At 41.4% G+C, this 22,776-nt stretch overlaps 1 protein-coding gene across 3 annotated transcripts in view; it reads left to right on the top strand.

Moving 5' to 3' along the window:
- The window catches only part of LCP2 (lymphocyte cytosolic protein 2), an 80,695-nt gene that overhangs the window by 54,470 nt on the left and 3,449 nt on the right, over positions 1-22,776 (top strand). For 2 of the 3 annotated variants that reach the window (XM_044453878.1, XM_044453877.1), the window contains 15 exons: positions 4,574-4,611; positions 6,237-6,429; positions 7,055-7,161; positions 7,629-7,695; positions 9,760-9,837; positions 13,431-13,453; positions 13,550-13,569; positions 13,675-13,779; positions 15,287-15,317; positions 16,540-16,552; positions 17,899-18,025; positions 19,643-19,686; positions 20,722-20,843; positions 21,676-21,768; positions 21,928-22,083. In XM_044453878.1, the coding sequence (XP_044309813.1) occupies positions 4,574-4,611; positions 6,237-6,429; positions 7,055-7,161; positions 7,629-7,695; positions 9,760-9,837; positions 13,431-13,453; positions 13,550-13,569; positions 13,675-13,779; positions 15,287-15,317; positions 16,540-16,552; positions 17,899-18,025; positions 19,643-19,686; positions 20,722-20,843; positions 21,676-21,768; positions 21,928-22,083 (1,217 nt within the window). The remainder of the gene's footprint in view (positions 1-4,573; positions 4,612-6,236; positions 6,430-7,054; positions 7,162-7,628; positions 7,696-9,759; positions 9,838-13,430; positions 13,454-13,549; positions 13,570-13,674; positions 13,780-15,286; positions 15,318-16,539; positions 16,553-17,898; positions 18,026-19,642; positions 19,687-20,721; positions 20,844-21,675; positions 21,769-21,927; positions 22,084-22,776) is intronic. The other variant, XM_044453879.1, reaches the window with a different exon arrangement.

Below are 22,776 nucleotides of genomic sequence, written 5' to 3'. Positions count from 1 at the left end.
GGATAGCATGATGAACTAGTATGTGGCCACAAGTCATATTATTAAGCTTACTAACCCAACCCATTGCATATGTGTGAAATAGCCATCTGAAATAGTCTTTGTTCGAGCACTCTGTCTGAAGGTGGTATGGTCAGATTTTTATATGAATATATCATCAGGCAGTTTCTTAATTTATATGCCAACTCAAGATTTTTCCCCAGTGTGAAGTTTTTAGTATGCTTTTAAATTTCCTAGTCAGAGGGACACAGCCCCCATTTTGATTCTGAAAATCCCCGACTGTTTGGACTGAGAACATGATGTCTGAGTGAGGTTTGTTAATTATTTGAACCAGGATTATTAGCCTGTTCAGATAAACCTCCCATATTGCGTACTGCTTGTGCTGCAATGTAAGAGCAACAGTCCTTGCCTACTGGTGTTCAGAACTGGGTTGGAATCAAGTTGCTACATCCCCTTCCTCACTCAGGTTCTATGTCCATAGCAATGCTTGAGATAAGGATGGCTTTGCCCATGCTTTTTCTTAGTTGATACCCATGATATAACTTGCAAACCTGAAATGGCTGTTTCATATGACTCTGTGTAATCAAAGCCCCTCCCAATTTCAGATAAATAGTGTGCTTTATGGAGATGGTTTCTTCTGTAACAGTTACAGGACATTCTGCTCTCTCTCCTCCCCAACCCTTGTTCTTCCTTCAAATTCCACTGCCCTGCTCCTTCTGGTTTTCCTTCTAAACTGCATATGTATTCATGCACCTTTCCTTTAAGCAGTTCAAGACCAAAAAAAAAAATCAACTTAGTCAAGTGACTGGGGCTACAGGTTGCAAGCACAGAGCCCACCGCAGAGTTCCCAGTCATCCAGATGCGTTGCCGGTGGGGCGAGCCTCCCAATTCTTCGTTTATTTGCTCTCGGTGCTGTACTTGCTTCCATCCTGTCAGTCCTGTGGGCTGAACTCTCCTGGTAGGACTCTTTCCTTTGAGGAATAGATGCTGTCTTCCTCCTCTGGGGGAGAGCCACTGATGGCTTACCAGTTATCACAACAGTTTTGCTCCTCATCCCAGAAGCCTTTGTTCAACTGTACTTTCTTTCTGCTAGCATTCCTCAGCTACCTTCACTGATGCCTCAGTCACCGACTGCTGTCCGTGACAACTTCATAGGACCAGTCTCCCGCTGCACTCCCCACTGCTGCCTTTGCCATTCTTTCACATCTGGACATCCTGGTTACATCTAGAGCAGCCTTATATCCTTGGCTTCTTTCATATATTGTGCTGCTTGTTGCATCTGTTGCACTTTTTAACTGATGCTGTGTGCTGTCACTCCATCCTGCCGGGGTTGCAGCAAATGGTCTCTCACTGGCAATAATGTTTTAGCTTTCATTGCTATCTTAGCACTGAGTTACTTCCCATTCCCCAGGAAGGTGTGTTGAAATGATCCAAAAAGAGCCAGGTGAGGATTCCCTGCAGCCTTAATTGCTTTTCGCTAGAATCTCTTGGCTTGTCAGCCTTCCTATTCTTCCGTGGGTATCCAGGGGAAGATGATGGAATTCGCATTTAGTGCAGAACTCTTTGAGTTCTTTTGAAGTGCATTGTGGGCCATTGTCTGAGAAAATGTGTGAGGTATTGCAAAAGCAGCCTCAGACTTCCTGACCCTGCGTGTCTTCACCATAATCCACTTCCCTAAAACAGTGCATGTTGAAGTTTCTCAGGAGTACTTAACGGAAGAGGGGATGTGTGGTTTGTTATCAGCTTGTTTATCTGTTCTCTGGCCAAACTGATGGAGCCATTCTTCTCCAAGCAGCACTGCTTGCAGATACTTTTCTCTCTGAGTATACTTCTCTTATGTTTCAGTCATTGCTCTACTAGCAAAAGCAATAGGCTGCTGACTCATAAGCATCAGATAAGTGTGCTCAAAATTTGGGTAGATAGTAAACATCCCAAACAGCTATATTCGTTTGACATTTGTGGTCTGGGGATCTCCATATGGCTCTTGCCTTCTCTGGATCTGGTCATAGTCCTTCAAATGTTAACAGATATCCAATATATTCTGTTCTTCTCAGCTTAACAGAATTTGGTCCAATCTTCTTCTGCCAACAATTTTTGAGAACTTGCTGTAGTCTGGAATCCTAGTTCTGGATTGACTGTTATCATTCCCTTCTTGATTCAGCTTCCTCTGAAAAAATTCAGGAGCAGGACTAACCCCCACCAGCATCCATAACCAGCAGTATCTGCCAAAGGGTGTGCTAAAGGCCATCAAGGGGCCACTTCTAGTTCCACACACCACAAACCATTTTTGACATCGCCATCTGAGACCACCTTTACTCTAGGCAGGTCTGACTGTGCACCCTTAATGGCTGTCAGTTGGCAGAGCCCTCTTTTGAGTGCTCTCTTGAGAGGCATTGGACTGATGCAGGTACTAAAATTGCCTGATGGCTTCCTTACTACTGCTAAGCTGCCAATCCATGCAGTAGATATTTCAGCCCGTGCACGTATGCCCAGCTGGAGGGCTTCTGCAGGTTTGTTGATTCTCTCTTCAGTGGCTCCAGCAAGGTTGGTGGGATTCTGCAATTGCCTTCAAAGATGGCATTGCCCTGGAATATGTCTCCGCATTTTGAAAGGTTGTTGGAGAGTGAATTGAATGCCTTTTAGTAACCTGGAGGATGTTGTGATGTTGTAATTAATTCCATGGCCGGTGTTGGTCAGCTGCCCAACAGTGGAAGGTGTCCACCCAGGCAATCTGTATGAATTCCAGGTGGTACTGTTTCTCCTTGTATAGATTTCTGAAAAACAGCTGGCACTGTCCCAATGGCTTCACATTGTTTTGTTCTAAACTAACAGTACTTGGTGACATTTCCCTTATTTTGTTGCTGCTACTCAATAAATTCCTAGATAGGACATTTCAAGTGGTTTTCCATCTACCTGGAATTTGCTTTGTTCCAGCATCATGGTTGCAGATATGGCCCTTTTTTCCTGTAATGTGTATACCCTGTGAGCCTGTGAATCTGTCAGCTTTTCAGAAGAGATCTCCTTTTCTTGGTCTCCACTCCTTCATCACTACAAGGACTCTTTTCCCCCTTCATTTGGGTCTCTGCGACACCAGTTTTGAAAACTTTGTTTTCCCTATCCTCTGCACTCTTTTCCATAGGCTGGGCATATATCTTTCCATTTTTCACCCACTGAATTATACTGTACATGCTTGTTGTTCTCTTAGTAGCCTCTCCCTCCAGGCAGACTCTCATCGGTCACATACACCTGTGCTGCACTACAGGCACCTACTTGGCTATACCGCTCCTTTAAAAGAGGAAACTTGGATAGTGGCTTGGGACCACACTATCCTTGGGGGTGTCTTACCCCATACATTCTCACCCATTGTTGAAGATCTCCAATGGAGGACCCACTATAAGTTCCTCTCCCTGTGGAGGTTAAGGGGGAGGTGGGATGGAGGAAGGCCTTTTCTGTGCTGGCCCCCCATTTGAGGAATGCCTTGCCACCGGAGAGTCATCAGGCACCGACTGATGCTCGATGGACTTCATGCCCCTTCCACCTCTACTATTCTATAATTCTATACTTTATTGAGTTTTCAGGCCTGATAAAAACTTCTTTTTCCACACACTTATAGTATTGCTTAAACTATCTATACTGACTTCACTGGTTCTAATTATAATTTAATGTATTAATTTTATTAATTTACATGTTGTCTGATTGTATATATTGTTTTATTTTGTTTATTTATTATAATTTTAATTGTGTTGTGTTTTTAATGTTATTACTGATATTTTTATTGTAATGGACACCCAGAGAGCATAATGCTAACAGGCAACTTTTATACAAATTTAATAAATTAATAAATAATGGAACAATCAATCAATCGATATTCCTTCCTCTTTACCAGGTATGGTTAGCTCTGTACAGAGACTTGTTTTTGCTCCCCCTGCTACTATGCCTGTACTCGGCTCCTTGTACTGAGGCCCTTAACAATCTGTTTTAATGGCTGTTGGGAGCATGGTTGTTCTCCATTCTGGGCTTCCTCGCAGACATTTCCACAGTGTTTCATGTGACACTGTTCAGTTTACGACCCCAACTTCTTAGAAATCAGTTGCTTTATGCAGAGAAGTTCCTACAGAACAGTTGCAGACCCCTTGTTCACTCCGTGCCTTTCTAAGACTCTGACTTTGTCTCCTCTTCCTCACTTCTTGTCCTCCTTCATATGTCCCCTTCCTGCTGCTGCTGGTTTTAGTTCTTAATGCCATACATAATTATACTACACTAGCAGAGCTTTCATATCACATCCAGCATAATGCTAACCCCTGGAGATCATTCATATATATGGCTGAGAGCTTCTGAGTAACTTCCTAAAATGTTCAGGATTACCTAGCAGGTTGTGTGTGTATTTGTGTGTGGATGGGGGGGGGCAGAGAGAGAGAGACTGAGAATTATCTCTGAGCACCCCATTGTGTTCTACTGCAACTTGTATTATATCACCTTAGCATTTAATTGCATAATTCTCTTGAACTTTGGCATTGAGATGTGCTGTGTGCTAGGAAGATTACCACTTTTTTAATTTGTTTTTGCTCTTCCCCAGAATACCGACAAGATGAGGGTGATGGCTGGTCTTCCTTTGTAAGTGTGCTTCAACTTTTCCATAGGTGTATGGCTTAGAGGACATAAATTGTGGTAAAGATCACAATACTGTTACTGCACTTTTTACAAACAGCCACATTCAGTTTTGGGGCTGAAGCTGAGCGAAACATGGAAAGCACAACAAGCAAGCAAACAGATTTCTTCAATATCTGGTTGGTTTGCTTGAAAAATTCAAATATTTTGTTTATTACACAATGTACTTTCTAAGGTTGCTCAGAAGGTCTAGTCACTTGCCTATTCTGAAGGTTCTTGTAGTGTAGAAGAGTCTGCTCATGTCAGTCCTGGAGAAATAGTTGATTTTCTGATCCTAAATAGTGTCCTTGAAGCCTACATTTCATATAACCAGACCCACACAGGAAAGGAGGTAAGGCCTTACCCCCTCACCCCCTGCTTACAAAGGGGCTAAGGCCTTAACAGGTGAGGACAGAAAACCAGGCTCCTAAACCAAGGTTCAACAATTAAGTTGGTATGTAGTATTAATAAATAAGGAATTTTGCAAGCCATCCCAGGAACCTACAAGTATGCACATGACAACACGTAAGTCTTCTGGACTACTGAATAAAGTGGCACCTGGAATCAACCTGTGCCAATGGCTGAAACACAGCTGCCAGGTTTCTATGGTTGCTGAAGGAGTTCAGCAGGCTCCAACACTGCACAATCAAATTTACCAAGATACAATATTTTTTTCTGGGTTCAGTAGGTATCTGGTAAATTAAGAACATAAGAAAAGCCATGCTGGATCAGAACAATGATCCATTGTGTCAAGCACTCTGTTCACACCATGGAAAACCGACCACCTACAGAATCCCACAAGCAAAATCTCTTAAGTACAACTCCCTCCCACCAAAGTTGTTCAACCACGGTACATATAGGCATATATACAGAAAGCAGCATATAGTCATCAGGACAAATAGCCATTCATAGAATTATAGAATGGAAGAGTTGGAAGGGGGCATGAAGGCCATCAAGTCCAACCCCCTGCTGTTGCGGGACACCAATTTACACCATCCCACTCAGATGGCTTTCCATTTATAGCCTGTTCCTCCTCCATGAGTTCATCTAATCTCCTTTTAAAATTGGTAGTCATCACTACATCTTGTGAAAGTGAATTCAGTAACTTAGCTACATATTTTGTGAAAAAGTGTTTCCTTTTATATGTCCCAAATTTCCCAGCAGTGAGCTCTGAGTTCTAATATTGAGGGAGAGGAAGAAAAATGTCTCTTTCTCCATTTTCTCCACACCAGGTATAATTTTGTATCCCTTTGTCATCCAAAGGAAACAAACTGAAGGAAAGGTGTTCAGAAGGTTTTGCCATTCTAAATTGAACCTAAATGAAATACTACCAGAATTCCTACTTTTTAAGAAGACCATGTAAATTAAGGGCATTACTCTTCTCTCCTGCAGCACTATATCAGTGTAACCTTTGCTTAATGGAATTTCCATTTATTCAAGCCTGAGAAACATCATTATGCACCCCTCTTCTCTTCCTTACATCAGTGAGGTTTGATGTGTTTTGCAATGAGAACTAGAATTAAATCGGAACTATAAAAGGCAACCTGGCTGTGTTAAGCTATTTTGGAAGACTGACATTTCTATTTTGATAGGAGGAAAGTGATGATTATGAAAGCCCCGATGAAGAAGAACCTGAAGGTAGTGTAGACTATGAAACCCCCAATGATCAAGATGGTGCTGAGGATGAAAATGAGGCAGATTATGAACCTCCTCCTTCAAATGATAATGAGACAGTCCGTAATATATTTCCTAACCAACGAACTACAATCACCTCAGAATACATAGGTAACCATTTCACACCTACTTTCCCACATTCCACGTCCGAAATGGGCTATCAGCAGGCCTGGCATCACTGTCTCAGGGTTGGGTACCTGCTAAGGGCCAGGAGCTGGCCTTCCTCACACCCTGAGTCACACCTTGGTGATAGCAAGGAAAAGGAAGAAGAGCAGCGGAGGTGGTTGTCTGCTTGCTCTCAGCTTTCCAAGGAAGCAAGTGGAAGCACTCATGCAAACACGGCAGCAAGAGCTGCTAGTGATCATGGTGGACTGAAAGCTGATCTCTGAGAGACGGGACCTTGTCTGGGAAATTTCAAAAACCTTGAGATGGCTCTGATTAGGAAAAACTGTGTAGCCTAGGGTAAGAAGTACAGAAAACCTCTTTAGATGATTTTTGGCAATCATCTAATCATTTCTTAAACTTCAGTTTGGTTGAGTCTTGGGAACTTATTATCCCAGGGAAGCTAGCAGACCCCTGGAAAAGGTTTATCACAGCATAAAAGGATTAATATATTTCTAATACTCTGAAAACCCATCTTGAAATTAAATACACAGAAAGGGCTCTTTTTGTAATATGAGCCAAGAAAAAGAAATGGATGCATTTTGGTACATTTTAATGCTTTTGCTTTATTTAGATAGATCAACAACAGAGAGATCTAAAGTACCTCTTCAGCCTCCCCCTCCACCAGAACGGCCTGGACCTTCCCCTGTACCACCACCCAGTAAAAACAGAAACCCTGGGGTATGTTTTGTTGGAAGAAAAGTAGTTTCTTTTTATACTTATTTTTTGTGAGGATTAAGGACACAGCAGCCTGCTTCTGATTCATGAGGAACTGCTGCGAGTCACAGGCTCCTGGCATCTTGCAGCTTTCGTGTTGCCTTCCGAAATGGCCTCCAGTCATTTACATTATTGGCTTGGCACACTGTTTATGTTGATCAGAAGTGGGGTGGTAAAATGAAGACCTTCTTCCCCATCAGGCATCTAAATTGTGCCTAAAATGTAGATGCATGAACCAGAACTAATTAGAAATAGGCCAATATTTTTGCAAAAAATATTTGCAAAATCAGGGAACCAGCAGGTCTCTGATATGTGGTAGTTTTGATTCTTGCTTGGCAGCTATGGCATGCCCTCAAATATCTCAGCACATTAAATCCAGTCTGAACTATCATGTTGTAAGACACAGTATTTACTACACATTATTATTTTAGCAGCCAAATTTCCTTCCTCCTACAAGCAATAATGAAAGTAGAGAAAAAAGCACCAAGTCTTTTAAAAGTAAGTGTCATTATTGAATCGTGTTTTAGATGTCATTCTTTAAAATATTTTCATTGTTCAAAGCATTTCCTTTTTATGATTGTCTTCTTTTCTGCATCCCTCAATGGACTAATATGTGACTTAATGTTATGCTAATTCTAAGAAGGAATGAATTCTACTAGTTTATATGGTAGAATTATATGCAGTACTGACCAGCTCCTCCACAATTGGTATACTCAGGCAGGCTGCCTTTGACAAGGTAGCACATACCTAGCAAAGCTAATAGCCATTGGTAGCCTCTTCCTCCTTTTAAAGCTTTCTAAACCAGAGGTCATCACTACTTCCTGTGGAAGTCAAGTCTAAGTGCTGTGTGAAGAAGTACTTTTTTATCTGTCTTTACTCTTCCTCCAGTCAGCTTTCTGAGATGACTCAGTGTTCTAGTGTTGTAGGAGAGGGATCAAAGTGTCTCCCTTTCCACATTCTTCAAGCCGCAGATAATTTTAAACACCTCGATCATGTCTCTCCTTACTTGCTTCTTTTCTAAACTAAACAACCTGGGTTGTTGTAACCTTTCCTCACAGGGAAATGGCTCCAGCTCCCTGATCAGTTTTGTTGCCCTTCTCTGTACTTTTCTCAATTGAATAATTTGCTTTTTCACCGGTGGTGGACAGAGCTGTACACAATATACTAAGTGCAGTCACGCCAAATATTTGTGTAAGGGAATGCTGTCTTTGCAGTTCTATTTTCACTTCCTTTCCTAATTATCCTTAATGTGGAGTTTGCCTTTTCACAGCAGCTGTGCACTGGGTCAACATTTTCATTGAGCTGCCACTACAACCTCAAGATCCCCTTCTTGATCAGTCACTGCTAGCTCAAATATCATCAAACTATAGTTGAAGCCGGGCTTTTTGTCTGAACATGTGAACGAAAAGCAGGCAGGATTCCCTACTCCCCTGGTCAATTGGGCCAAATCCTGCCCAAAGAGTTCCTGGTTCCAGAACCCTGGATCAGCCACTGGACTCAGCCCATGACAAATCCAGGGCTGGAGAAACAACCAATTTATTACAAGGTTAAAATATAGGGGTGGAGAGACTAAAACACAGAATCTAAAAAGGATAAAAACAGGAAAGAGGGGGAAGGGAGAGGGAAAGGGGAATTGGGCAGCATCCATGAGACAAGTCACAGCCAGCCCAGAACCCCAAGAACCCCACTGCCAGGGCCTTGATGGCCCACTCAGACAACAAAATAACAAACAGCAGCTATCCTAGTCTGTATCTAGAAACTCGACATTTGAACAGCACAGGTATACAGGATGCCACAGCACTCTTTAACATGGAGAAAGAGCAGCAGGCATGGGATGTCCCAAGAGGCTGCTCAACTCTTCTCAGCCTAGCTCAGCTGACCCATGGGATGATGGCCCCTCTCCCTGGGGCCATCCATGACCTCCAAGTGCTATCCTGTTATCGCTGGTGTCCTTGAGGCCGATTCTGATCGTTCTCACCTCCTTAACACAGAAGGGAGGAGGATGCCTCCCAAAGGCCTTGGGCTCCGATTCCCTCTGAGCTGGCACCTGGTACTTCCAGCATTTTGTCAGTCCCTAGATTAAACTTTCTCCTGCCTTCTGGAGCCTCAAGAGCTGGTTCGTGTTACAAGCATGCATTACTTTCCACTTGCTTAACTGAACTGCACTAGACAGATGCCCATTCTCCCAGCATAGAGTGATCTCTTTGGAGAGCCTCACCATCCCTTTTGGTTCTAATGACCCTAAATAGTTCAGTCCCATCAGAAAACTTGACCACTTCACTGCTGATGCCTTGATCTCATTGGCCCAGCCAGCTGTTCCCTCACAAAAGCCAAGAAGGGCAAGGATACAACATGGCTGTGGTTCACAAACTTGCGCAAGCCCCTTGTCAGCATCCTTGATCTCATGAACTGAATCTTATCCAATATAACTTCAGCAAGTTGTGTTCTGGCTCAGTTACCTGGCTCAGCTGCTATAACCCTGACATCTGAGTCCCAGCAGATGCAAGGTACTAAGGCTCATACTGGCACAATGTCTGATACAACATTTCTGCTTCATTCTAGCTCTTGGTCCTTCTGTGGATCGAAGCAAAAAGCCTCCACTAGATCAGCCAGGACCACCATTTGACAGAAACATGATGGGTTAGCATTTGTTTATTTATTTATTTGTGGCTATGACTATTAACTGCTGGCATTGTCTGCTCAAAGTAACATATGTGAATGTAAGTGGAATGTCCACTGGCAAGTATATGTTACAGGCAATTGCGAAACAGGTATCTGTGGCCCAAAAAGTAAAGCACCAGAAATATGGTATGAGCTGCTGTGGATAAGCAATGAACAAGAGCTCTTTAAACTGAGCTACAAATCCACAAATGTGGTGAATGTATAGAAAGGTCTCCAGAATGTCTATTGAGTGTCCAAACCAGCCCTTAAACAGAGAGGAAGTGCAGAAACGGGAAGCCTGACTGAGCATAAAAACCAATGTGAATGCATTATGTGTTATATGTATCTTTATCATGAGACATCACTATCTGATTCTAAATGACAAAGTTTTTTTTTCTCAAGTGGCAGTTGAGCAATTAAAAGGACAAATAAAAAGCATTAATAAGGCACAACAGCAGATATATGTGCACAATAAAATAGGTTTTCAAGGACCAGTCCAAAAGCTTTTAGACTTCGAAAAGTTAAAAGCCCTGTGCAGTATCCAGCAGCAGTCTTTCAACCACTGCTAGTTCTGTTGTACACATGAGAGTTACTGCTTGCACAATAGGGGTTTTGCATCCTAAAAGTAATAACCCCAGAGCTCCCTTCTGCAAGCTCCACAAACGGTCCCATTCTGGAAAGGAGTGTTTCTGCTGATTTCAGCTTCTGTTTAAAATGGCAAAAACTCCACTGCATTAACAGTGAGTCCCTTTGGCACAACGGCAGAATAAGTTGCTGTCAGATTTCACTCCAACTGAGTAACATACATTAATCCTGCTTAATCTAGGTTTGATAGCATAAGCTTGAATTGTGCTGTCTTATTGTCTCCCTGGAAAATATTACTTTTCACATCTTCTAAAAGAAAATGTACAGGCAAAGGAGTTGTATATTCTTGTCTTCAAGCTTGCCAAATTAAAGAGATGCTGACTACTCAGTCCTCATGGAGCTGCATACATTATGAAAAGCTGAACAGCCACGTAAAATATGTTCATTTGGAGAGTTTCTACAGAAGATGATGCCCCCCTGCATATATTGCATGTGTAACAGGATGCATTTGTCAATTTCACTCTGTCATTTTTCCATACTATGGTTAGGTAAACTTAAACTTTGTTAGTTTCTTCAGTCTTAAGTTTGGTCTGTCTGTAATTTTGAGAATTATTTTTTGAAAATTTGCCTGAAAATGTATAAGTAGGTTTGCACACATTTCTCCCAATGCACACTTTTGTATGGATTTTTGCGTAATATACAGATTTCAGGAAACTATTTTACTGATACAATGCATTTTTATTGGAAAGCAACTGAATTTTGAACTGGATAGTGATTCAAAAATGTGCAACTAACTGAATGAATTTATTCTCCATCCATATATGTAGAAGATTCATGGGGCTGCCCTTGAAGACTGTTCAGAAGTTGCAGCTTATGCAAACTGCAACAGCCAGATGACTAACTGGGATGGGAAAGTCTGAACATATTAGACCAATTCTGGCTCACTTGCACTGGCCACCAGTATGCTTCCAAAGTGCTGGTTTTAGCATATAAAGGCTTAAATGGCTAGGGACCATCATTCCTGATGGAATACCTTTCCCAACCAGAAATTACGATCTGCGTGCTCCGACTGTCACTTTGGAGTTGGCACAAAGAAAGGAGAACTCAATCTCAATGTCCCCACCCCTACCGAAATGGAATGACCCCCCCCACCCACTGTTGCCGTCTGCCACCAAAGCTGTCATCTTTTGGGCATCACATTAAGACTGTCCTATACCCTCAAGCATTTATTGGTGTATGATAGGCCATATTTGCTGTTTTAACAGACATAGTTGTTTATATTGTTTTCAATTTCATATATTGAATATTTATGCCATATTTTATGGTACAATGATACCTCGGCTCATGAACGCCTTGGTTCACGAACAAATTGGGTCATGAACAACAATTTCTGAAAATTTTTGACTTGGGTTACAAACACTGCTCTGGGTGGCGACCAAGATCGCAGCCACCCTACCCCCTGTGGGGAGACGGCCACAATTGCCGTTCCGTTAATGCAGGGAAGGCCTGCGTGATCAGAGGCGTGCTGCTGCAGGAAAGGTGGGAGCAGCAAAGCAGAACCGCAGGGGAGATGGCCGAGATTCCGCCTGTCTTTCCTGCAGGAGTGCCCCTCTGATCACGTGCTTCCCTGCAGGAAAGCAACTGCGATTGCAGCCATCTCCCCACCCCCAGCGCACTGTTTGCACTCATCTCTCCCTCCCCCACTGCGCCCGCAATCATGCCCGTCTCTCCCTCCCACCCCCGGGATGACAGGTGCCTGCAGGGATGACAGGCGCATGCAGGGATGACAGGCATGATCTTGGTTGTTCTGGGGGAGCGGTGAGATGGCCGCGCTTGTGCTTGGGGTGGGGTGGGGGGAGATGGCTGTGATCTTTGTTGTTGTCACTTTGCTTCACATTTTCTGATTTTTAAAAAAATGGTTACAGAACGGATTAATCTTATTTACATTGAACCTTATGGGGAAATTTAACTTGGCTCATGACCAGTTTGGGTCATGACCAGAGTCCTGGAACGGATTAAGTTCGTGAGCCAAGGTGCCATTGTATCTGTATTTATGCTATGCTACTGTATCTCTGGGTTGTTTTTTGTGAACAGCTACGAACTGCCCAGAAAGCATTAAATAAAGAAATGCATTGCCACACTACTGATCCCATCCCCAAAGTTGAACTATCTGCACCCCCAGCCTTCATACACTGAGCACAGTGTGAAAAACAGAAACAAACAAGCATCTGCTCAGATTAATCAATATTTACTAATCAGAGATGTAGGTGGCACAGTGGTTTAAACTGCTGTGCTGCTAGGCTGGTTGATTGAAAGGTCGCCGGTTCGAATCTGCACAACGGGGTGAGTTCCCATTGCTCCGCCCCGGCTCCTGCCAGCCTTGCAGTTCGAAAGCATCCAAATGCAAGTAGATAAAAAGGTGCCACTTTGGTGGGAAGGTAACAGCGTTCTGTGCACTTCGGTGTTTAGTCATGCCAGTCACATGACCATGGAGACTGTCTGTGGACAAACAAGACAAAGAACTTCCTTCCTTGTTATTTCAAAAAGGGGTGACACGTAGAGGTTGGTATGTTCATATGTAACGTAGAAAAGCTAAGCTACTGTTCTTGGTGAAGCTTTAGTAATTCAGTTTAAAGCTTCCAGGATTTCTGACCATTGGCCATGCTCATAAGGCAAATGTTACTTGAGGTCAAAGACATCTAAAAAGCTGCAGGTTGGGAAAGGCTAAAATAACCAGAAGACAAGGTTGCTTCCTGGAAAGAAGTGTGTAACACATGAATGCAGTGGATGCCTTGCTTTGTGTGAGGACAGAGGGTTTGTTCCATCTTCTTGCATTTCGATAAATATATCCATGATTCAAATCATGACATTCCATTAAATCATATTATCAAACCTGACAAAACAAATACTTACTTCACTATTTACAACCAAACAACTAGTTTGACTAACACTTTTTTCCTGTTTTATTTCATTTAAAATCTTTTCAGGCACAAGAACTTTTCCTGAAATGGTAAGAATTCCTTCAGTAATATTCCAGCATGTCTTCATATATTATTTTTTGAATTGTATTTATGTTTCCTTTTAATTTGTCCTTCCTTTCTTTCAGTCCTCAGCACCACAGTTCAGGTAATGATTTAATTTTCTGTGACATAAGCTTTCAGAATAATCCACCTAGCATGGTTCATTAAAAGCAATTGGCCCTTACTATGCTATTTTCCTCTTTTGTTTTAGGTCCCTGGGAAAAGAATTAGCAAAGTTACAGAAGCCTCCTGTGCCATCGATTGATGGATATGACAGAAACAATCCTACTGTCAGGAGGAAGCTGCCACCCATAAAGTAACCAACATTTATATTTTTTAAATAACGCACCATGAACCTTGAAAAGTACTACATACTGATTTGTTACTTCCTCTCTATAACAATATCATGGCCTCTGCCCGTGAAGTTGCTTGGAAAAAACTCTGGAAATAGTATTTTCATTTTTAAAGCTCCATTGTCAGAACTTCCCTGAACTAGAAAGCAAAGCTCAAGTCACCAGTGTGAGGCAAAGTCGCGATTATGGTAGCATGATGCCATGTTGGCACGTTATATGACATTCTGATCAAGTGGGAGAAGCACTGAAATGACGTGTAGTGTGGATGATGGGGGATGGGGGATGCTGCGCGTCAGCGCTTTCCCTGCCATTTGCTCTGCCCTTGACAGTGCTGCCTCCTAAAAGTGAGGCCTTGATATAAAAAGTAAAGCCCATGAGGAGAACAGCAGCACCCCCTTACCAGCCATGCTGCTCTTTAAACCCTCTCCCCCTCTTGCTAACACATTGTGCTTGACCTGTGCTTTACTTGCAAAAAAGGAAGAATGCTAGAAACTTCCCCCTTTAGAAAAGCTACTTTGTAGGGATGGGTGAAAAATTCACTCTGGCAAGGCTCCCTCCTCCCACTTACAGTTTTACATGGCCCAGTTTATGGACCAAAACCATTTGAACAATGTACAGAATTGAAACATGCTTGAACAATGCTGTACTGGGAAATCAGTGTGGAGTAGTGGCTAAGAGCATGGGCCTGGTTCCAGTCCCCACTCAGCCATGGAGCCAAATGGGTCACTTTGGGCCAGTCTCAGAGCCCAACCCACCTCACAGGGTTGTTGTTGTGGAAATAAGACTGAGAGCAGAAAGAGGAGAATGATGTAAGCTGCTCTGTGTTCTTTAAAAAGGAAAAAAGGCAAAAGAAAAAAGGTAGAAATCAAATAAATAAAAATACATTTCTTTAAAAATGCAAAAATATGCTTTAGTCAATGAAAATGTGCATTCATTAATACCTCATTTGAAAAACACATAAAATGCACATTTTTCCTTTATTGCATTTAAAAAATCAACATGGAACTGCCACAGAATTATCTTTAGTGGGGAAAGGAGGCTGAAACAGCCTTGACAAGATTTGCGCATCATTTCTATATTGCAGTGACTGATAAGCTGATTTCATATGGAAGAAAAAGATTCACACAGAGGCTGCTGCACTAAGGATGCAATCTTATGCCTGCTGAGACAGAAAAAGGCCTGTCGCTTCCAGCATGCCCCAGTGGCAGGACTGCATCCTTCAGGCAGCCTACTCTGAGAAAGTATATGCGTGGCCGACTCTCTTCTGTGAATATGGTGGCATTTCCTTTCTTATACCAAATGCATTTTCTCTTAGAAGAGTGCCTGAGACCTTGAATCCTTCCACTTTTAGCCTTGTAAATGGTGGATGAGTCAATGGACAGTGAATTGGACTAGTATATAATATCTGAACCAGTTATTAATTCCCAGATTATATAAAATTCATCATTCTTAAATCTTTTTCCCATCTAGCAACAATCAGCTCTCTGAAAAAAATGCAGAAGTAAGTACACATTTATGACAAAATCTATTGTAGACTATATAGTTCATGTCTTCCATTAAAAAAAAAGAAACCGCTTGAATTTTGCCTGTCCTTGAAAGAGTTGTGGGATTTCTTGCTCAATGATTGTGCTTAGCAGCAAACTGTGCATGCACCCTTTTCCCCTGCCACCAAAATTTCCAGCATGGGAGTTCATGTCTCACGTTCAAATTGGGACCCTACATACTTTCTGAAAAGTAACTTCTAAGTTTCTGGGAGCACCACATAACCAAGAGCTTCAGTCAGAAGTAACAGAGTAGGGTATAAGGCACATGTGGACTTCAAACACTTGGGTTCTTGGGTCTCTGACACTATTTTTTGTCAAATATGGAAATTTCTTCAAAATATAATATTTTCAAGAACAGACTTATGAACACGTTTACTGGGTCTAGTTTGGTTAAAAACCTTTCACTTTATTTAAAAGCTGCCTTCCATCAGGAAGCAGATGCTCTTTTAAAAATTATCTCTGTTGCTGCTGTTTATGCTTATACTAAAACCTCAGGCAATAGATACTATCTTTAAAAAGACACCCTCTAACAGAAGAGAAATGGCCTCTTCTGTGATTATATCTCTTGTGACATGTATGATATTTATGTAGGGATGTGATGAAATTGATTCAGTTTATATTTTAATGCAAACTCACCTAATTCACATTTCCCAAACAATATATGATTCAAAATCAATTTATACGTAAATTGTTTCCTTTTTCCAAATTTTGCACCATACTTTTCCAATTTAAAAGGCAAAGTGAAAACTACAACTACAGTATCAGTGAAAATGACATGAGGCAACTGCTTGAAAATATGTATATTAGAAAAACTGCATGCAAAAAGTCATGCTTTAGGAGAAATATGCCCAAATTTTCATTCAGATTTAAGCTGGATAAACTGTGCTGGCAGAAGGGAACTTCCTTGTCCCTCCTTCCCACAGGAAACCTTCCAGCCCCCGAGAGTGCTACACAAAGAATTAGGAGACCCTGATAAATGGGGTGAGCCATGGTGTGGTGTGGGAAGAGCAGTCCCAAAATTAAGGTAGGAGGATCTTTTACAAGAGTCCTTCATTTCACAGAAGACAGATCCCGTATCCAGCTCTCTGAGGCATATTTCTGGACACACATGTATAGGATTGCACCATGTGAGATTTTTAACTAGGCAACTCTAATCTTATTTTATTTTTTTTCTTTCAGATGGAAGACAGCGGTATGTAACAGTATTATCATTATTCCATTTTTTGTTGTCATTGCTCTTGCAGTTGTTACTAGCAAATGCAACTAGATCTAACGTAGCTATTTTTCAGTTAGAGGTGCAGGCTAAGGAATTAAGCTAAAGGTAATCCAGAAAACATTACTTTTGAGGATGAATCTAAAGGAATACAGAGATGTTCTCTGCTCCACTCTCCTTTGAAGGGAGCAACCTAAACTGCTTTCAAATTGCATTGAAGGGAAGCTTTTGGATCCATCCTTGTGCCTGACAATCCTGAGTATTTTTATTTTTCCAGCAATGGTGTTCCAAGAGAGGGCTGTATCACATTTAAATCAGCTTGACTGATATTCATGTCTTTAACTTCAAGATTAGGCTCTATTATGCATTCTTCACAGAGTCCACATACTTCCCTGCTATTTGGAAATTGTAGTTGCCTGCCACCTGGTGGGGATCACTTCATAGAAACACTTCAAGCACCTGCATTGGCTTTTCTAAAAATTTAAGGTGCATTTGTTCAAAAAAATCCCTAAATTCTGAGAACAACATACAGGCATTGACCACTGTTGAGCACAAGTATTTTCTGAAGCATCAACATGAAAAGCTCATGTATGTAGCTATAAGCCCCAAATCATAGCCCCAAATCCCAACAATCAGGCAAATGTGAAGAGAATGCTAGGACACATTGCTTAAATGCCAGGAAAACAACCTCCTTTCTGTTTCTTTATTCCTTGAGACTCTGTACATAAATCCACAAGACATGGTGAACCAAGCAAAGGCATACTAGAGAAATTCAGAGAATGCTATTGTTTAGGTGTTTACCAGCCAGTAACATGCCATAGTGTATATTTGAGATATGCCAACATTTTGCTCAACAGGAATTGGACAGCAAATTGGCCATTTGATAAGTGACAGCTATGTGATAGAATGAGCTTAAATTCTATGCCCCCCTCCAAAAGAAGAGGCACCTTTGGTCATAGATTATGATGGTCTTCTTGTGCATGTACAGTCACAGCATACCAACTTGAACAGCAACATGTTGCAACTGTTTCACTGCAAGATGTAGGCAGTGGATAATTTTGTGCATACTAGGTTTAGAAAGCCTACTATAGCAATCACCTGATAATCTGCTTGAACCTACCAAATAGTCATACATTTAATTCTGGAACCAGAGGGGCTTTTGTGTCAGAAATAGATTCAAGAATAAGGGATGGAAATGCTGTGGACATCCAGATGAATAAAATCTAGATCTGCCCACCCCTTTCCAGAGTGTAAGTAGTTCCATTAATTCTTATTTGCTTTCCCATTTATTAAGCGATCTTTCTTTCTCGCCATTGCCTTTGCAGGTGTTCCTCAAAGGCCCCCTCAGCAGCCACCTTTGCAGTTATTTAACACATTTCCTTCCAGATCTAAGCCACACTCTAAACAAGTTCCTTTACCACCCAAGGGTCTATCTGAAGCATATCCAGAAAGGTCTGTTGAACTGAATTGACCACTGCTGTAAATTGTTATATTATTTATGTTGCATCTTGTTCATTAATAATCTTAATTATCTGAGAAAAGTTTTGAGTCCATACTTTAATGCAGCAAGAGCCACTCATGCATAGATTCTCTCCTCCTCACAAGTGGAAATGGAAAAAATAATCACAACAGGAAGTAGTAATAAGTCCCATTGCACAGCAATGGGAATTGAAATGGGGAACAAAACAGCAAACAAACAGCAATGGATTGGGGCAACTGAACAGATGGCACAGATAGAGAGAAAGAGGATATACATGGACTGACAGCTGTTTGGTCAATCCTATAAAGAAGGCAGAAGATGGAGGGAAAGGGCCAAAAGTCAAATGAAGTTATGGGTAAGCCATGTGGCTGGGTGAAGAAGGAAAGGCTGATACCTAGCGAAGAGAAAGGAGGGAGACTGAGACAGGATAATGAGAGGCCGAATAACATTGAGCTATAGCTCAGAATGTATATAACATGGCCATCTACAACTCTTCCAAAGTTGTGGAGGAAAAGAAAGGTTAGAAAGGAAAAAAGACTGACACACAAATTACCATATTCCAAAAAGGATTCATTTATGAGGTGATGGTTCCTTCCTCAGGGATTCATGAGGATTTCATCTTTGGAACTTGAACATGGGAGTTCTGAGGGCTGTGCTTTATGAGTTATAGACAAGTAGAATCACCCTGGCCCTCAGATACAGTAAGAAGATGCTGTTTGTTGTTTAGATAAAAACACAGGAAAATGGCTGTTACAGGGAAAAGTGGGCTTTGCCCCTGTATGTTTCTTTGAGTCATGTATAGTGCCAAATAACTTAAAACAAAAAACTTGAATCCTCCAAATTGGTGCAAGAAAAAAAAAGTGTGTGTTTGTGGGTGGGTTAGCACTAAGGAAAGGCAAACCCTTCTTACCTGCCAAAAGAAAAATGAGGTTCTATCTGAAAAGTGAATACCTCATTAGAGGAGATCTAAACTAAACTAAACTAAACTATTGATGAATTAACCCATTGACAAATTCATTTCTAATTGAAAATATTCCTTTGGAAAACTCTAGTTTTGGGGAAGCTTACCCTTAAGATCAAAACAGACACATCAGTTTGAGTTTCCTACTATAAGTATCTAATGCAAGGCAGAGTGCAAGAAGAAGATAAAATCCGTATTTTGGGTGGTTCCTAACATTGATGGGTGCTCACATGTATGAATGTGATTACCTATTTGTTTGCCAGGGTATCTTCCCTGTGTTGGGATGACTTGGTTGCTTTAGGAATCTGGCAAAGAGTAAGGCATGCATATTCCAAAGGTCCCAGCTTCCTGAGCCAGAGGCTGGGGAGCCATGTCCATGTGCTATGTTAACAGAAGACAGTCAGAATACACAGTGCCTTTGCTTGGTTTCAAGCCTCCATTTAGAAATCTTGCCAGACAAAACTGATTCCCTCCCCCCCCCTTTTTTTTTTTGGAGTCAAGGTGCCAGGAAATATTGAAAAGAGATAACATGGCTAAGCTGATTTGTAACAGCATGACTAGATATAACTAATAATTAATAACAGAGTTTTCATTCATATATGCTAATCATTTTTTAAAAAATTTACAGCACTGTTTCATCAACTGGATCACTACCATCACATCTTCCACCAAGTATGTATCTTAAAAAATAACTCTCGTGAAAACCTCTTACATTTTGATATCATCTAATTCTAACCCATGCAATCTGAAACCTTTTCCATTAAAACAGACAGAAAATACTGTAGAATGAAACACATTTATAAAGCATTAGCAGTCATAGCCCAAAACAGTAATTAGACAATCCAAACCAAATCCTTGTGGCATGCACACTAAAACTATAGGGCAGAGTTCAGCCTTGCAAAAGCAACTGATTTTGCATTTTAAATTCAAAAATCACTGCTCATTGATTAGGTAAAGCTTTTACTCACATAATAGAACTAGTGAGACCATTACAAATGATGGTGTCTATGGATACATGGCTATAAAGGTGGAGAGCAGCTAAGTTGCCCACTCCAACTTCCTTTCTCGGTTCCTAAACGCTTTTGCCACATCTCTCCATCCCTTAGACCTGCTTTCCACAGTCCTTGGCTGCCATTAGACATCCTGGTTTCTCCCCCACCTCCCCTTCTTGATCTCTTGTGACAATTTGGTCATTGACTAGGGAAACTATATGGGATTTCTATATTTAGTTTGACAATAGCTTATTCCAGGCACAAAGGGAAGAATCCAATGGTGACTGCCTATGAGCATACAGCTTTGCTAATTTCATTCCAAAAGCAGTGCCCTCTGCTTGTGCAACAGTTACTGCTCCTTGAAGCAACCCAAAAGAAGCATAAGTGTCCATTTCTAGAATAAAGAAAATCAGGGAAGCTTCCATAAGTCAGAAGATGATCTTAAGGATGAATCATTTCTAAGGCCTGTCTTCCCCAATCAATTCCAACAAGCTTCTATTGGCCCCTTCCAGCCTGCAAGGTGTGTATTATAAACTCTATTTTTCATCAGATTCATACCAAGCAAAGCTGCAGTAAAACAGAATGCTAGTCTGAAAGACTTGGTCAAGCTCATATGCTGTTATGTTCCTTGTGTTGGTTCAGGGTTATTAACTATGTTTCAATATCCATCCAGTAGACTTGCTTTGATTTTTCAATATGTTGAAAATTTTTGAAGGAAACATCTCCAGAAACTTTTCTAAAGGCCCAGCTGATGGCAGGCCACCACTACCCATCCCTACCAGACCGAGTCCACAATTTCCCAGAGCTGAGAACGAAGACATGGAACAGTGCTCTAAGGTACAAGAATGCCACCAAGAGATGTTTGATGTATTGTGAATTGCCAACAGATTATTTATGAGATACAATGTCAGACTCAGCTGCTGCATACAAGGGAGCGAGGCATGGGAACACTGGTTAAGACAACGTAAAGGAAAGGAAAGCCCATGACAAGGAGCAGCAGGAAGCTATGTCTTTTTATCACTAAAGCCAAAGAAGGGGCCAATGAAGGAAAATGTTCCACGGGTCAATGAGATCTGGCTTCCACTAATCCTGTTGTCAATCCATTTCCCACCATGCAGTCCTTTTTTTCTCCTACTGACCTGCTTCAGTGAAGACTCAAACTAGGCAATGAATTCAGCCAACACTAAGTGCATTTTTGTCCCTGCTTAATTTTCTCAGAGCATCCCCAAGCTATTTGTTTTTTTAAAATATTTTGAACTTGACCTTCATTTTAAGATACCACAGTGGTAAGCAAAAAACAAACACAAGAAATAGATATTTTTAATTTTTTTCTTTCTGTTTACAATAATCAGCAAAATAAATCAAGAAATATACCAAATAATAAACCAGCGAAAGGTGATAGAAAAAGGGGGTCACTATTGGACCTGGGAAAGGAAACAAAATAGTTCCACTGCACAGGTGGCCTGAAATACCTGTGGGAGGTTTGCTGGGCACAAGCCAATGTAAGCTGAATCATCTGCTCCAGAAACATTAGCAAGGAGGGTTGTCATGTTGTGAAAATGTGCCCATTGGGTACCTCATGAACAAGCATTTTTAGCTCTCAGTACTTTGGATTCTTTTGCCCCCTGAACTTTATTAACTAATAAAATACTGTGCCTCTTTCATTTAGCTCGTCTCTAATCAGGATGTCCAAAAACAGAAATGGTATGCTGCTGATACCACCCGGACTGATGCAGAAGTTGCCCTTAGGCGTATAAACCAGGTGAAGAGTTAAATTATATGCCTGTGCTTAGGTAATATGAGAAAATTGTTGACTGTTCTAACTGAAATACTGAGGTTAATCCTAAACACATTTACCTGAAAATGAAATCAGACCTGTTCATAGCGCTGATTATGTTTGTCTTATGTGTTCCTTTTCTAGGATGGCACTTTCTTAGTAAGAAACAGCTCAAAAAAAGCTCTCGAACAGCCCTATACCCTAATGGTACTTTATCATAACAAAGTATACAATATTCAGATACGTTACCAGAAGGAGGATAAAACATACTTCTTAGGAACTTACCTGAAAGGAAATGAGGTATGATATGATTTCACTCTGTTTACCATCATCCTTCCAATGTGGCAACAGGTCATTAAATATGACTTTGTACATTGTCATATTACTTCTGCTTTAAACCTTCTCCAGATTCAAATGCAATGAATAAGCACAATCAAGTCTAGAACATTAACCAGAATTAAGCAGAAGACCTATCGCTAGCTCTGCCTGCCACAGTATTTGGTAGAGCATCAAGGAAGCCAGGGAGGGTGCTTGCCATGGTTTGCAGCAATTCTCTCTTTCTAGGCTCCCTGTCTCTCTGATTCCTACACTAGAGTGTTTGCTTCTTGTGCTGGGCCAGCAGGGCAGACTGGGGATTCTGCTTGTACACCATCACCCCAAGACCAACAATCTTCCTATCTGAGCTGACAGAGGTTGTCTTGGTTGCAATGCTGAGGTTCCCCAGGCTGCTCATTCCAGGAAATATTAACATTTATGTAGAGGGTATCCTACCTGGCTCAGGATTTCATTGACTCAGTGACCATCACGGGACTGTTCCAGGATGTCATTGGTCCAATGTATGACAAACAAACTCCGGATTTGTTTTTCTCACCCTGGCATGTAAGAAGGTGGGGGACTTTGAACCAGTCCCTCTGTAATGTCCAGATCACTTTCTCCTGAGATTTAGACTAACAGTGATTTTTCCCTCTGCAGAAGTAGAGGAGCTTTTAAGAC

Source organism: Varanus komodoensis, unplaced genomic scaffold, assembly GCF_004798865.1.
Source record: "Varanus komodoensis strain SLA01 unplaced genomic scaffold, ASM479886v1 scaffold7_1, whole genome shotgun sequence".
NCBI lineage: Eukaryota > Metazoa > Chordata > Lepidosauria > Squamata > Varanidae > Varanus > Varanus komodoensis.
This window is presented reverse-complemented; position numbering and strand designations above follow the sequence as displayed.